Genomic DNA, 15,980 nt, shown 5'->3' with positions numbered 1-15,980 from the left:
TGAAGTAGGAGACCAGATCGGTTAGGAAACATGGGTAGGAAGCCACTTTTTAAACCCTAATGCTGCTTCACGGTGTTGCAAGCGGAAGAGGTTTCCCCGAGAAAGCTAAGCTAACAAGCTTGCTAACTTTGTAAGTGTGTGACATCGTCACGGATTGGTATTTCATTCCATTTTTATAACACACAATTCGATACGGACAAAACAGGACTGATTTAACAAAGCCTGTTCGTTTGGGAATATGCCGAAGAATAAAGGTAAGTAGCAAACATGTTTCCTTTGGTTGTTAGTTAACGTTATTCCATGGAATGGTTGATGTTCATGCTAGCTAGCTAGCCACCCGGGCCCATGCTTAGCAACGTGACTGGAGGAAGGCACCGTATGGCATTTAACAAATATTTAAAAGCGTGGAAACGTTGCTTAACCTTCATTACCACCAACGTCATATTGTTTATTTTATCGCAATTTGACTATTAATAATGTAGGAATTCGACTGGCGAACTATGAACTGCCTTTTGTCACATTATTTTGCGCAACTGAATGACGTTAGTACCAACTAGTGCGGTAGGCCAAAAATATCCCTGCCCTGTGCCCATCATCTTGAGCCTCAGCCCTGATGCTGTCACATTCACTAGCTAACTAGCACAGATAAAAATTGATTAATTAAAGTATATTTGTAGCTAGGCTACAGCCATTTGGTTGGCCTATTTATCCGTGTTTATTTGACTCATGTTGCCAATGACTGGTGGAATTGGAATGACAGTCACCCATTAGATAGAAAAATTGGCATTCCAATACATCTCTCATCCTCTCATCTCATTTACAGGTAAGGGAGGAAAGAATCGGCGACGTGGTAAAAATGAGAATGAATCAGAAAAGAGAGAGCTGGTTTTCAAAGAGGATGGCCAAGGTGAGTGCAAGGTCCCCCTTCAACCTTATTTAGTCTGTAAATTTAGCAAATAGGTTCTGACTTAATTTCAACCAACTGTCAACTGCTTTGACACTGACCATGCTAACAGTGTAGCTACTAATCGAATACAGTTATGATCTAGATCAGATGTATTCAACATTTGTGTGCTCCCTGGTTACCAGTTCAGCACTTACATTTGAGCCACCTCGTGACCTCTATATGAATTGCCTAACTGCTTAATCTCTGTTCTAATCTAGAATATGCACAAGTCATTAAGATGTTGGGTAATGGACGACTGGAAGCTATGTGTTTTGATGGAGTCAAGCGACTATGCCACATCCGAGGAAAGCTACGGAAAAAGGTAATTGTGTACACAGTAGCCTATATAGCGTTAGTGCTACTAGTCACAAAATTTGGCAAATAGCTGGAGGCTGAAGACTGTTGATCATATGTGAAATGTATAAATGCAATCCAATGTCATCATCCTTTATGCGCTACTTCTGTAATGCTTTGGGTTGGAAATGACATGAGGGTTGACAGACTCTTCTACCTGGGCTGTATGTGTCCAGTTCTATGATGGAAGTATTATAGTTATTATACTCCAAATTCTCCTTGCTGACATATTGTTATTCTCTCTTGGGCAGGTTTGGATCAACAGTTCAGACATCATCCTGGTGGGACTTCGAGATTACCAGGTAATAATTATGAGAGACAAAAATCAGCAATGGTTTGTATTTTTTATGATAATGTTAATACATTGCATTCTTCCTTAAAGGACCAAAAAGCTGATGTTATCCTGAAGTACAATGCAGACGAGGCCAGGAGTTTGAAGGCCTATGGGGAGCTTCCTGAACATGGTAAGTATCTGGGACCTACCTGCTTTTCGACCACTGAGTGCTCGGCTATGAAAAGGCAACTGACATTTACTTCTGAGGTGCTGACCTGTTGCACCATCTATAACCACTGTGATTATTATTTTACCCTGTTTGTCATTTATGAACGTTTGAACATCTTGAAGAACGATCTGGCCTTAATGGCCATGTACTCTTATGATTATGGGCACATGTGCACTCTTTAAGGCAAGCTAGTTCATTAACGGTGAGTGTATGTTCTAACTCCCTAGCTAAAATCAATGAGACCGACACGTTCGGACCTGGTGACGACGAGGACATTCAGTTTGATGACATTGGAGATGACGACGAGGACATAGATGATGTAAGTAGAAGGTTCCTCTTGCAAGTCACAAGGAAAGCTGTCAATGGGTAATAGGCTTGGGCGATATACCGCATACCAGGGTATTTCGAAATACCAACGGTATGTTTTTCAATACTGTTTTTTGGGGGTAGGGTTGAGGCGGGGGTGCGTGCAACGCCACTGCTTATAAGTGAACTATAACTAAGAAATCTAAGATGTCATGAATTATATACAGCACAGGGCTCCAGTTATACATTTGGTCTACTAAGTGGTTAAATGTCAACATCAAGCTTCTTGGTTACAGCAGAGACATTCAATCCCTACCTGGATCAAGATCCCTGTTGCCATGTTCCATCTTGCCCATGTTCTGTTATAATCTCTACCTGGCACAGCCAGAAGAGGACTGGCCACCCCTCATAGCCTGGTTCCTCTCTAGGTTTCTTCCTAGGTTTTGGCCTTTCTAGGTAGTTTCTCCTAGCCACCGTGCTTCTACATCTGCATTGCTTGCTGTTTGGGGTTTTAGGCTGGGTTTCTGTACAGCACTTTGATATATCAGCTGATGTAAGAAGGGCTATATAAATACATTTTATTTGTTGCCTAAATTGTTTTGTGCGACCCTTGTATGCACTTCTGGTAATACAGTATGGCACAGAAACGGTATGGAATCTGAATACCCCCCAACCCAAATGGATAACTGATGTAGTCAATCAACTGAAATCACATACAATTGAGTGAAATGCTTTTTCGCTCTGTGCATTTTGCTTGAACGTTTTGTCTTTGCTATTGGGTCAGGTAATACTACTTGGTAACATGCGTCTCTCCCCTTCCTCTCAGATCTGAATTTGGACTATTGTGTGCCACATCATTTACGCAGAGGAAAGTGGACATTTCTATAATACTTGCCAACAGCGCCCTGTTTCCTCGAGTCAGTTGAGACTGCTTAAGACCTGGAATCTATCAACTGAGAATATCATCACACCTACTTCAGTCCACACTTCATATTTTTGTTATAGGTGTAATATATTTATATTTTATTCCATCTCATGTGGAATATAGGCTCAAATTACAGAACACCAGAATTTAAAATAAAAAAACTGAAATAAATGTTTGGTCTGGAGATTTGTCTAAAACAAAGGATCCCCTCCCCTATTTTTTTTTAGAACGTACTTTTGTTTTCTTGATATTGATGGTCAATAAAGTAATTGTTTTAAAAGTTGTGATAATTTCATATGCCTTTTTCAATCAAAAAACATCTTGGCTGGCAACAGAAATGTCAGTTTGTAAAAATGGTGAAAGCAGGTAGAAGAACTCTGTCCTATTGGTAAATGTTTTATTTAGCATTTACAGTAGTTGCACAACACTGGACCTAGTATGTAATAGTGCCTTGTTTTTATACAGTATTCCACCTATCAATAACAATGCTGCATTTAAACCTAGGGAATTTTGTAACCAAATTAGGAGTGCTCAAAAGGATGTGTGCTAGGCCCACAGCATGATCACGGGTGAACTCAGGCAAGGATAGTCTCTTCGCATTTGTTTTATTTGCTTTGGCTTGATGACACGCACAGAACTTGGCTGGCTTTGCTATAAAGTCAGACTGACAGGACGGGGCGAGGTTCATTTGAGTCTGGAGCGAGACCGCCGCAGGGTACCCAGTCTTGTTCAGATGCTGCGCACCACTTGATCCACGTTCACGTCTCTGGGCAGAGGGGTTCAGAGGCACATCTACTCAAAAGTTTTGACGCTGTCATTGTAATGTTTTTCACTAATAGCCTATTTGAAGAAAGCATATTAATAATAAAATTAAGACATCAAATTCATATTGGGCTTTTTTAAGAAAGGTATTATTTCACCCCAAATATAGCCCAATGGAAAATAAAACGCACGAAACAACTGTCTGTCCCACTCCCATCATGTATCCAGTTATTTGATGGCAACGTATAATGCTATTAAATGCAATTCAATAATTCGTTTTTAGTCTACTTCATGCATTTGATTAGGCTACAGTTTGTCCTTCCATCAATGATGTAATGCAGAGCCGGCAGGCGAGGTACTGACGCGCTGTCGAATATTCGCACATCTCTATCCAGCTCTACTCCCTGAACTGGAGCGCATAATTTTCTCCCCTCCTTCCCAACAGTTATCCAAGGATACCTAGCCACGATCACTTTTGACCTTCAAACTAGTCCACTAAACAAAAGCCTATTGCCTCATTCAATAACCGCATTCATCCGAATATCCTACTGCTCTCCTGACCGCCTGTGCACCGTTCCGGGGGAGCGCACATATTGCAGGCAGTGGGAAACAGATACATCCCTCGATAGCGCAGCATATGTTCTCATGCGTCTGAAGGTAGAAGCTGGCGATGCGGTTTCCCTCGGCTTGATTTGGAGCCTTTTGCTGCGGGGTGTTTGACATTGCACCCATACATTTGGGGGTGATCCGCTAGTGACTACGACGATGGCGGAGAAGGCAGTCAATACAGCGTCCAGCGCCTTGACAGGTAAGCTAGGTAAAACGTTAACGGTCTATTGTTTACAATATCCAATGTTTCTCTCCACGGTAGCCTATTTTGTAAAGGGTTCTATAACATTGGCATAGGGCTACGCGCATGAATCACTGTATCCCCAAACTGCATTTCATTGTAGTCTTCAGTCATTCCTAATATAGCCTAAATAGCCTATGCTAAATATCGTTGACTCTATTGAAGGTCAGCTGCCTAAACAATTAATAATTGTTACATCAAAAGGACAACTTGCACCTTTGTTGATTGCCAAATTGATTGGCTCTGTGCCAGAGTGGTCATGCTAATAGGGGGCACAGGGGCACATGCCCCCTCAGATTTGTCCTGTTTAAAAATTGTATTCTAATTTTAGATGTTTTATTTTTATTTTTGGGTTGTTTCTCTGTAACACTACTAGCCGCCTAGTAATTTTATGTAGTTGGTGTTATTTAGCCCAGATAGGTTCCCAGTCTCCCAACCTCACAACTAGCTACTAATAAGCCATTTCAGGCTATCAATCAAGTTAGAGTAGCTAGTTTGTCTAACTACACTACATTACCAAAAGTATGTGGACAGATGCTCGTCGAATATCTCATTCCAAAATCATGGGCATTAATATGGATTTGGTCCCCCCAATGCTGCTATAACAGCCTCCACTCTTCTGCGAAGGCTTTCCACTACATGTTGGAACATTGCTGCGGGGACTTGCTTCCATTCAGCCACAAGAGCATTAGTGAGGTCGGGCACTGATGTTGGCTGATTAGGCCTGGCTCGCATTTGGCGTTCCAATTCATCACAAAGGTGTTTGATAGGGTTGAGTTCAGGGCTCTGTGCAGGCCAGTCAAGTTCTTCCACACCGATCTTGAACAAACCATTTCTGTATGGACTTTGCTTTGTGCACGGGGGCATTGTCATGCTGAAACAGGAAAGGGCCTTCCCCAAACTGTTTCCACAAAGTTGGAAGCACATAATCGTCTAGAATGTCATTGTATGCTGTAGCATTAAGATTTATTTTCACTGGAACTAAGGGGCCTAGCCCAAACCATAATTCCTCTTCCAACAAACTTTACAGTTGGCACTATGCATTCGGGCAGGTAGCGTTCTCCCGGCATCCGCCAAACCAAGATTAGTCCGTCGGACTGCCAGTTGGTGAAGCATAATTCATCACTCCGGAGAATATTTCCTCTGCTCCAGAGTCCAATGGTGGCGAGCTTTACATCCCTCCAACCGACTCTTGGCGTTGCGCTTGGGGATCTTAGGTTGTGTGCGGCTGCTCGGCCATGGAAACCCATTGCATGAAGCCCCAGACGAACAGTTCTTGTGCTGATGTTGCTTCCAGAGGCAGTTTGGAACTCGATAGTGAGTGTTTACGCGCTTCAGTACTCGGCGGTCCCGTTCTTTGAGCTTGTGTAGCCTATCACTTTGCGGCTGAGCCGTTGTTGTTTCCACTTCACATTAACTAGCAGGTCAGAAATTTGACAAACTGACTTGTTGGAAAGATGGCATCCTATGACAATGACACGTTGAAAGTCACAGCTCTTCACTAAGGCCAATCTACTGCCAATGTTTGTCTATGGAGATTGCATGGCTGTGTGCTCTATTTTATACACCGGTCAGCAGTGGGTGTGGCTAAAATAGCCGAATAGCCGTAGACTTTAGAAAATCAAGCAATTACTAAATTCACCGAATAAGACTCACATTCCTTTCAATCCTTTACCCAGACTCCCGAGTGGCTCAGTGGTCTTAGGCACTGCATCGCAGTGCTAGAGGTGTCACTACAGACGCGGGTGCGATCCCAGGCTTTATCACAACCGGCCGTGATTGGGAGACCCATAGGGCGACGCACAATTGTCCCAGCGTCGTCCGGGTTTGGCTGGGGGGGCTTTACAAGTAGGTCGTCATTGTAAATCAAGGTTGAATAAAATCAAATAAAACGATTTTAGCAGAGATGCAGATAAGCATATTTAGTTTAAAAAAAATAACCACCAGTCAGGATGACACAGACAGCTCAAAGGGTATGCTTAGATATGCAGAAACACTATACACGCCTTTCAAAAAAATAAAGGAACACTAAAACAACACAATGTAACTCCAAGTCAATCACACTTCTGTGAAATCAAACTGTCCACTTAGGAAGCAACACTGATTGACAATAAATTTCACATGCTGTTGTGCAAATGGAATAGACAAAGGTGGAAATTATAGGCAATTAGCAAGACACCCCAATAAAGGAGTTGTTCTGCAGGTGGTGACCAACAGACCACTTTCTCAGTTCCTATGCTTCCTGGCTGATGTTTTGGTCACTTTTGAATGCTGGCCGGTGCTTTCACTCTAGTGGTAGCATGAGACGGAGTCTACAACCCACACAAGTGGCTCAGGTAGTGCAGCTCATCCAGGATGGCACATCAATGCGAGCTGTGGCAAGAGGGTTTGCTGTGTCTGTCAGCGTGTGTCCAGAGCATGGGAGCGCTACCAGGAGACAGGCCAGTACATCAGGAGACGTGGAGGAGGCCTTAGGAGGGCAACAACCCAGCAGCAGGACCGCTACCTCCGCCTTTGTGCAAGGAGGAGCAGGTGGAGCACTGCCAGAGCCCTGCAAAAATGACCTCCAGCAGGCTCCCCACAAATGTGCATGTGTCTGCTCAAACGGTCAGAAACAGACTCCATGAGGGTGGTATGAGGGCCCGACGTCCACAGGTGGGGGTTGTGCTTACAGCCCAACACCGTGCAGGACGTTTGGCATTTGCCAGAGAACACCAAGATTGGCAAATTCGCCACTGGCGCCCTGTGCTCTTCACAGATGAAAGCAGGTTCACACTGAGCACATGAGCACATGTGGTAGCGGTCCTGCTGCTGGGTTGTTGGTTTAGCATCTGGTTTTGAGGCCTTATTTAGTTTTCATAGGGTAGACATGTATTTAAAATTCAAATCAAATCAAATCAGGGACTTGAAAAATATGGTTTCTCACCAGAACACAGACCATTTATCATTAGTTAAAGACATGTGACCTGGCCAGTGAAAAGGTATTCTTGTTAGTTGCCTACCTATAAGGCCTGTCCTGGCAGACACCGATTTAAGTTTATAGCCTATACTCTAAAAGCATGATATGGACAGTCTCAATCGAAAGTGCTTTTTAATTTATAGGCTTACTTACACTGGGTCTGCGAAAGCACCCCTCAGTACCTAGGCTAATTCCTAGTTTCCCAAAAGTTAGTTCTTTCATTATAGGCCGTGTACAACCCAATGTTGTGATTTGATAGGTTTTTCCTTGACTGGGAGCTGTATTAGATTTTGGTGAGTGATGCATAAGTAACAGGGACAGATTATGGCTGTTGTTTTTAATCTAGTCCAGAATAAATCAATGGCCTGGCTGCTATTTGTCCTTGACTGACCTATAATAACTATTCAGACTTTTCGCTTGACTCATATGTTCCCTTCTCCAGCCGAAGGATTGACTCCACCGTCAGTTGCGGAGAAGAGACCCCAAAGCAACAGCCATGGCTCCCCAGCCCGTGTTGTACTTCATCCAGGGAGCCCAGCTGTGAAAAACAGTAAACTGCTCCAACTGATGGCTCACACTCTTAATCTTAACATTAAAAAATATTTATTGGGTGCTTATTGGGTACTTGTCTGAATTGAAAAGGGGCATTACAGAATTACTTTAATAATAATTTTATTTGGCCTTACTGCTATTAGCCCATACAAACACATTGAATAACAGATTCAATACATGGAACAACAGATAGTCCCACCCAAAAATCTAAAGGAAGTTTGTTCTGAAGTGTCTGTCTTATATCTGAGAGATATCAGGAAACAGTCAAATAAAAAATAAAAATGTATTTAAGTATTTTTGGCACAAAACAGTCTCCATATACAGTATACTGTACTTTATTTTTTAACTGGTACCAGGGGACCTTCAGACGAGTCTTGTGAGTCCAGTCGGTGTCCTAGAGCAAAACACCCTACATGTTGTATTAGTGTGTAGCCCACTGACAGATTAACTGTACCGACTTCAGACGAGTCCCATGATGCTTGTGGGGGTCGTAGAGCATGACCACTCTTGTATGACCACTCTTTCCATAGAGTGGTCATAGTTTGTAGGTCAAACCGTTCGAACCCTACAGACGACACATCCAGTGCATCCAATACTGTGGTTTTAGTGCTATGTATAGCACTGCTTTCCTCTGCTGATAAACTGTGGGGACTGTTATCTCTCCCATATCAGACGAGGTGCTGAGCCCAGCCTTGGTCATAGAGAAGAAGCCCCAGCTCAATGGGCTCCCCTCCCCTTTACGTCTGCCAGGCAACAACACTAACAATCATGCAGGTAAACAGTGTAAGTCACACTCTCACCCCCACTGTGGCTGTTAGCTCCCCTATAGAATCTTTCCCTTTTTCTGGATATGAACGCTGCTTAATATCTTCAAGTGTCCTCTCTATAAACACATCTCTCCCTCACTATCTCTTTGAACGTCTCCCCTCGCTCTGTTTCTGTCTAGCTTGTCTGTTTCTCTTTTTTAATCCCATTTCATATCACTTTATATCTCATTCCCTCAGATGTGGAAGGCTATCTGAGGACAGATGACAGGATGCGTTTAGCCAAAGAGAGACGTGAGGAAAGAGATAAAGGTTTAGGTAAGTGATGTTCCTGTCAGTATTTAGACTGATGGAAATCATATTTTATTGAAGCCAATATTTGTATTATAGCAGATTAGCAGAAATGTATAATTTATTATAGCAGATTAGCAGAAATGTATAATTTATTATAGCAGATTAGCAGAAATGTTGTATAATTTATTATAGCAGATTAGCAGAAATGTTGTATAATTTATTATAGCAGATTAGCAGAAATGTTGTATAATTTATTACAGCAGATTAGCAGAAATGTTGTATAATTTATTACAGGCAGATTACGCCAGGAAATTTGTATAATTTATTACAGCAGATTAGCAGAAATGTTGTATAATTTATTATAGCAGATTAGCAGAAATGTTGTATAATTTATTATAGCAGACTAGCAGAAGTGTTCTATAATTTTGCCCCATAAAACTTCCAGCCAGTAGTGAGGTTCAGGAACAAAGATTGTTGTTGGTTTTTAAAGTGGTGTTGGAGAGGGTGGAAATCTGGGTGTGTTGGTTGGTGTTTCCAGCGGTGCGAGAGCAGGCGATCATGGAGAAGGAGCGGCGGGCTCAGCTGCAGTATGAGCGTACCGTGGAGGAGCGCTGGAGGAAGCTGGAGGAACAGAGACAGAAGGAGGAGCTCCGCAGAGCTGCTGTGGATGAGAAGAGGAGACAGAGGCTGGAGGAGGAAAAGGTCACTCACCACTTAGCCACTACATCTTCCAGTGCATGATGTAGTTCCCTCTGTGCTCACACTCACACACAGCTCTTTCAGCTTCAGTTCAGTTTCAGTTCCATTTTTGTGTGTTTATTACTCAGTTTGTATGCTCTGTTTTTGTTTCTATGTGTGTGTGTGGCATGTGCAGCAACAGCCCCAACAGCCAGATGTTGACATCCTTCTGTGGCGACGTTGTTTTGGGTTTTGGATAGAGAGATAAGCAGGGACATAATGTATGCTCTTTAATTCACTCAAATCCTCTAGTTCATTAATCACAGTACTTAATGTCGTCTCCCAATCAAATATTGGATAGACCTCTGCTCTGTTAGGTAATGGGGATTTTCACCCACCCCCTCTTGTCTATCCCACCCTGCATACCAGTCAACACTGGCTTCTGGGAAGCTGATGCCATTGGTATTGATCTCTATGTAAATCTCAGTGACCTCATCAGCCTAATCAATGAATGTCTCTGCCATTCCATTTGTTTAATCTGATCCTAATCCTGCTTTGTCATTGCTCTCAATTTGTCAATGCTTCCCAAAATATCTGCTCAGCCACGACGACATTGGCAGCTTTGTCTTTTTAAACCATGTCACACACTGCCACTTTCCGAAGACGAGTCCATTTATTTTAGGGATTTGTAGCCTACATTGATTCCACCATTTAGCCTTTAAACCTAGCATAAACATGTATGTTATAGAGAATTAAGTTTGTCTAAGTGGAGTGAAATAACATGAATTATAATTTGTTTGCTCTCTTGATATCTTTATAAAAGTGGTAATATTCATAAGATCATGCATTTTTGAGACAGATGATACAGCATTTACCTTGGTCATCAATCTCACCCGGGATCGATTGTGTGTGTGTGTGTGGTGTGTGGTGTGTGTTCCTATTGGATGGATTATATCCTCTAGATGATGTCATTATAGACCAATAGAAATGCAGGAGGAGCCCATGTGGTGTGGCTAATGCCGGATTTGCTTTTCTGTGTTACTAAGATTCTTCACTTTCTTTTCACCCTTTATTGAATCTTTGCAGTGTCAGTCTCATTCAAATATTTGCTATTGTGCTGGCTTCATCTGTGTGTGTAGTTCATATTGTCGGTGCATGTCCATGTATTTTTCTGTGTTAGATAGGAAGAAATGAAAAAGAAGAGTAGGGATATATAGGAGGAAAAGATGGAACAATTGTAAATGGAGAAATGTTGGCAATGGTTGATCACCCACCAGATGGCTTTGTCTCCTGCTCTGTTGGGCTGTGTACCATGGCAACACTGTGGGTGGGGAAGGGTTAACTAGCTTGGAAGGAAGATATTTTACTCTGGGAAGTCTGAGTAGAACAGGCAACCAGAAAAATAAAGGGGGGGGGGATATCAGATAAAGGAAAGGGGAGCTATTCTCCAACCTGTCAATACTGTTGCTGCCGCGAGAGTGAATGTGTCAGAGTGTCTCTTTGTGTCTGCTTGGGTGTATGATCGGAGGGGTGGAGTCCCAAGCAGCTGCGGTCTGTATCTACCTGCTCTGTTAAGACTGTACTGTGCTGTGTCAGAGGAGAGGTTGTGGTTATGGAGCGACTAGCCTGGTCCTTGTGTGGCCAGGGGAGCAGCTCGGTGACAGAGTCCCTTGTCTTCCCGGTCCTGGAACGGAGCCGTACCGTGGAGGACGCTGGAGGAACAGCTGGACAGGCCAGAACAGAGACACAAAGGAGGAGCTCCGCGCAGAGCCTGCTCTGTGGATCCGAGAAGAAGAGGACAGAGGCTGGAGTCGATAAAGCTTCACCTCACCACTTAGCCACTACATCTTCCAGTTGCATGATGCTTAGTTCCCCTCTGTGCTCACACTCACACACCCAGCTCTTTCAGCTTCATGTTCAACGTTTCAGTTTGCCATTTGCATGTGTGTTCTATTACTCCTGGTATGCCTCTGTTTTTGCTTTCTCTATGTGGGTGTTGGCATCGTCGCAATCGCTGTCAGCAACAGCAGGCCCAACAGCCAGATGTTTGAACATCCTTCTGTGCGACGTTGGTTGGGTTTTGGAATAGCGAGAATAAGCAGGCGACATTAATGTACTGCTCCTCTTAATTCCACTCACAATTCCTCTTAGTTCATTTAATCACACAGTATCTTAATTCGCTCTGCCCAATCAAATACGTTGGATAGCCTCCTGCTCTTTAGCAGTAATTGGGGATTTTCCACCCACCCCCTCTTGTCTATCCACCCTGCATACCAGTCAACACTGGCTTCTCGCGGCAAAGCTACTTGCCATTCAGCTATTGATCTCTATGTAAATTCCATCCAGTGATCCTCATCAGCCGTAATATGCCAATGGAATTGTCTCTCCATTCCATTGATTTCATATCTGTCATCCTAATCCTGCTTTGTCATTCTCCCTCAATTTGTCAATGCTTCCCAAAATATCTGCTCAGCCACGCAAACCGACAATGTGTCAGCTCCTTGTCTTTTGTAAACACATGTCACACCACTGCCACTTTTCCGCAACGACGAGTCCATTTATTTTAGGGATTTGTAGGGCCGTACATTGACCTCACACCATTTTAGCCAGCTTTAAACCTAGCCATTCAAACAGTAGTCTACCTAGAGCAATTAAGTATCGTCTAAGTGTGCAGTGAAATAACATGAATTAAATTTGTTTGCTCTTCTTGATATTCTTTATAAAAGTGTCAATATTCATAAGATCATGCCATATTTTTGCAGACAGATGATACGCATTTACTTGGTCATCAATCTCACCGGGAGTCCGATCCATTTGTGCTGTGTGTGTGCGTGTTGTGAGTCGCTGTGCTTCCTATTGCGCCATGATCTATCATCCTCTAGATATGTCATTCAAGAACCAACTAGAAAATGCAGGAGGAGCCACTGTGTGTGGCTAAAATGCCGGATTCGCTTTTCTGTGTTTACTCAAGATTTCTTCCACTTTGCTTTTCACCCTCTTATTTGGAATCTTTGCAGCTGTCAAGTCTCATTCACAATACTTCTATTTGTGCCTGGCTCATTCGACCTTGATTGCTATGAGTGCATATTTCCGCTGCGATTCCACCTCGACTACTTTTTCTTGCTGCCTTAGCGCATAGCGGACCACCGAGAATTGTAAACAGTTAAGAGTAGGGATATATGACGGCACGAACAAGATGACACCAAATTGCTACAATGGAAAAGACAAACATGTTGGCACATGGGTTGAATCACCCATCCAGATTGGCTTTGTTCTTCCTCCTCCACGTCTCCCGACTACACATGCTAGGTTAACGAGGGTGACTCTAAATAGCCCGCTGAGATCTGTCGTCCGCATCGCTATAATCCTCTACTCAGACTAACCCACTGAGCCTTCGTGAGGTGGGAAGGTCTAATCATCTTGGAACTTGATAAATCGATGATGCATTACTGTAGAAACTGAGAACATAGAAACAGGACCGGAGCTAGCGAAGGAGAGCGGGGCCGTATAGCATCTAAAGGCCAAGAACGGCGAGCTAGTCTCCATACCATGATCTCAATACTGTGCATGCTGTGAATTGACTGCTACTATCCTCCAACGCTGTCGAATGTTCTATCCTGTGGTACAACATGTTGCTATTGATTGAGGTGGCTCGGAGCCCCAGGGCAGCTGTTGGTCTCCTTTCTACTCTGCCTAATGATGGGTAAAGTGACCTGTGCTTGTGCGTTGAGACCTGTCCACTGTTGCTATTAAAGAGAGAGTGGTGGCTTGATGGAATGAACCAGCCTCCGTCTCGTGGGAGGCTAGGAGCCAGTCCCTCTCAATGACAGAGTACTCTCTTCATAGCTGTGTGTGAACCTCCTCGCCTCCATTCATCTGTGAATGAGCACGATCCTGCGGATACGGCGCAACCACACCAGGAAGTCCGTGAGCTCGGAATTGCTAGCCTGACAATTGCATTAGTACTCTCCTGGCAGCTCATCCTGGCCAAAAGCCAGTCTCCACGCACGGTGTTCCTGCAGCTTCCAATAGCGAACAACACCCCACAGGCGTGCACCACGAGTCGGACGCCTTACATCATCCACCCCTGGCACAAGTAGAGTCGTTTGCTGAGCCCAAGCCGTGTAAGGCCTGTTTAGCAGACGAAACGGTGACGCAACAGCAAAAAATTTGTGGCCTGCTGGAGTGGTGCACCGACTTTTGCCACAGGCCACTCAGTGCCACACGGAAAGAGGTCAGTCCAAACCCACTACACCCCGTGTAGCACAGAAAGGCGAATGTTGAATGACTGAATCCCATGTGACTTGGAAGAAAACTTGCTATCTAAGGAGGGAGGGAACGCTTCATCCGCACTACAGAGCGTATATGTCTAGTGCGGTCTGCGATAGTTCGAGTTTGTTGCCCCTCCTCTTTGACAAGCTTTCCTCCAAAACGTCTCTTTTGTCCGCGTCTTTCTAATAACATTTGTATAGCCATACACACCTCTCTGTGTCGTTCCCCTCCCTCATACCAGATTCACAAAGGCACACAAGCAGCTCCCCTCAAAATCAAATTAAACTGAGCACACAAGCAGCACTCCATCGAGTATAGCGCACTCCCTATATGCTACACAAGCCACGAACGTCCTGCCTAATCGAACCGAAGCAATCCACCCAACTAGCGCACACAACAGCAGCTTACCTTTTCTGGCCTCCGAGTCGGAGGAGCACTAAGACTAGCCAGCACAAGGCACGGTCCATCGGATAAACAGGCGACGACAAGCCGAGTCCTGATCGGATAAAGACCTAAGCACCACCAAGCAGTCCATCATGATAACACTAGCAGTCGACAGAGCAGCGTAGTCGCATCCCGCGCCGATGAAAACTAGTCACACCAAGGCAGTCCACTCGGGCAGGCCATACCTTAAACTAGCAACACAGAGGGCAGTCCATCGCATATTAACTAGGCAGCACAAGCCCATGTCCATGCGGGTGTGATGAACTAGCACCACAAGCAGTCTGCAGTCGGGGCCGATTGAGACTAGCACACAAGCAAGCGTCCCGAGTCGAGGATAAACTACGGCCACACAAGCAGGCTGCCATCGGATCAACATACTAAGCAGTAACATGGACGCAGTCCGCACACGGAGAGTCGATCGTGCACGTAACAAGTCTAGCACCACAAGCAGTCCGCATCAGCAGTCACCAACTGGCTACACGAGATAGGTGGCCGTTTCTGGGGAAGCTGCGTGCCTGCTGGGTTAGCTATGACTGCTTCTCGTGCGCAGCCCTTCTAGCACTCGAGGTCAGACTCTGATGTCGTCTGGCTGGCGCTGACCGTCCCGAGATCCTGTCGTAAACCCGTCGGGATAACATAGTGAATCAGCTCTCAGGTCAACCCTTAGACCGGGAGCATAGAGAGGACGAGTTTTAGGAGATTGGACGAGCATACTGGCGTGCTAGTTATTACGGCAGTTGATTGAGCGGGCTTCTAGTCGCCTGAGGCAGTTATGATGATTGCTCATATTCGACTGCGGCACCTCGAGATGCTTGTGCGTGTTTCTTGTGGGGATTATGATGTCGGGCGATCAAAGACCCCTGAGAGTCAGCAGGAAGCACGATAATCGTCTCAACACTCACGGATAGTGCCGGCAGCCGAACGGGCGGCGATGCTGACGTGGTTCGTACTGCTAACTGGCTTTTGCTGAATGCGCTGCTCGCTTATTACATCGTCGCACCGTTCCTGCGCCGCCGAGAGTTGAGTCCAGTCGGTATAGGGCCCGTAGGAAGGGCCGAGTACATCGTAGATATTATGTGCCTGCGACGGGATGATAGAAACTACAGTGCTTGCGACGTTGTTATCTTGGCCGAGCTTGACGATGTGATCAGCAGACCGTCTTTCTCCCTGGCCTGCTCAGCTATGCGCCTTTACCAGCCTCGTGCGCGTGGGTACTTTAGCCTGCGCCCAGACATTGTCGCCATCTGACCCTGGAGCGCACCCTCTGGTGTGCACACAGGTAATTATTCAGCGCGGCTCATCCAGGTTAATGAGCCAATGAGGTGGCATTGCTCGCTCGTCACTAACTCTCTCCTCTGTTAACTGCTGCCG

The 15,980-nt window shown here is 44.8% G+C and overlaps 2 protein-coding genes across 2 annotated transcripts in view; both read left to right on the top strand.

Annotated features, from left to right (window-relative positions):
* Positions 1–54: 54 nt before the first annotated feature.
* Positions 55–3,318, top strand: LOC111964327 (eukaryotic translation initiation factor 1A, X-chromosomal). The gene is made up of 7 exons (XM_023988193.2): positions 55–254; positions 824–907; positions 1,165–1,268; positions 1,552–1,602; positions 1,683–1,764; positions 2,031–2,122; positions 2,936–3,318. Exons 1-7 carry the CDS (start codon positions 239–241, stop codon positions 2,939–2,941), a joined length of 435 nt encoding a protein of 144 aa, XP_023843961.1. The 5' UTR covers positions 55–238; the 3' UTR covers positions 2,942–3,318.
* A 101-nt stretch (positions 3,319–3,419) lies between these two features.
* LOC111963719 (MAP7 domain-containing protein 2-like) overlaps positions 3,420–15,980 on the top strand; it is a 24,874-nt gene continuing 12,313 nt past the window's right edge. Inside the window, exons 1-5 of the mRNA XM_023987218.2 lie at positions 3,420–4,604; positions 8,048–8,155; positions 8,830–8,940; positions 9,162–9,239; positions 9,754–9,948. Coding sequence (XP_023842986.1) covers positions 4,562–4,604; positions 8,048–8,155; positions 8,830–8,940; positions 9,162–9,239; positions 9,754–9,948 — 535 coding nt within the window. The 5' untranslated portion in view covers positions 3,420–4,561. The remainder of the gene's footprint in view (positions 4,605–8,047; positions 8,156–8,829; positions 8,941–9,161; positions 9,240–9,753; positions 9,949–15,980) is intronic.

The sequence above is a fragment of the Salvelinus sp. IW2-2015 genome, linkage group LG5 (genome assembly GCF_002910315.2).
Source record: "Salvelinus sp. IW2-2015 linkage group LG5, ASM291031v2, whole genome shotgun sequence".
In the NCBI taxonomy this organism is placed as follows: Eukaryota; Metazoa; Chordata; class Actinopteri; order Salmoniformes; family Salmonidae; genus Salvelinus; species Salvelinus sp. IW2-2015.
Note: the sequence above shows the minus strand (reverse complement) of the source record. Positions and strands in the feature narration are given on the sequence as shown.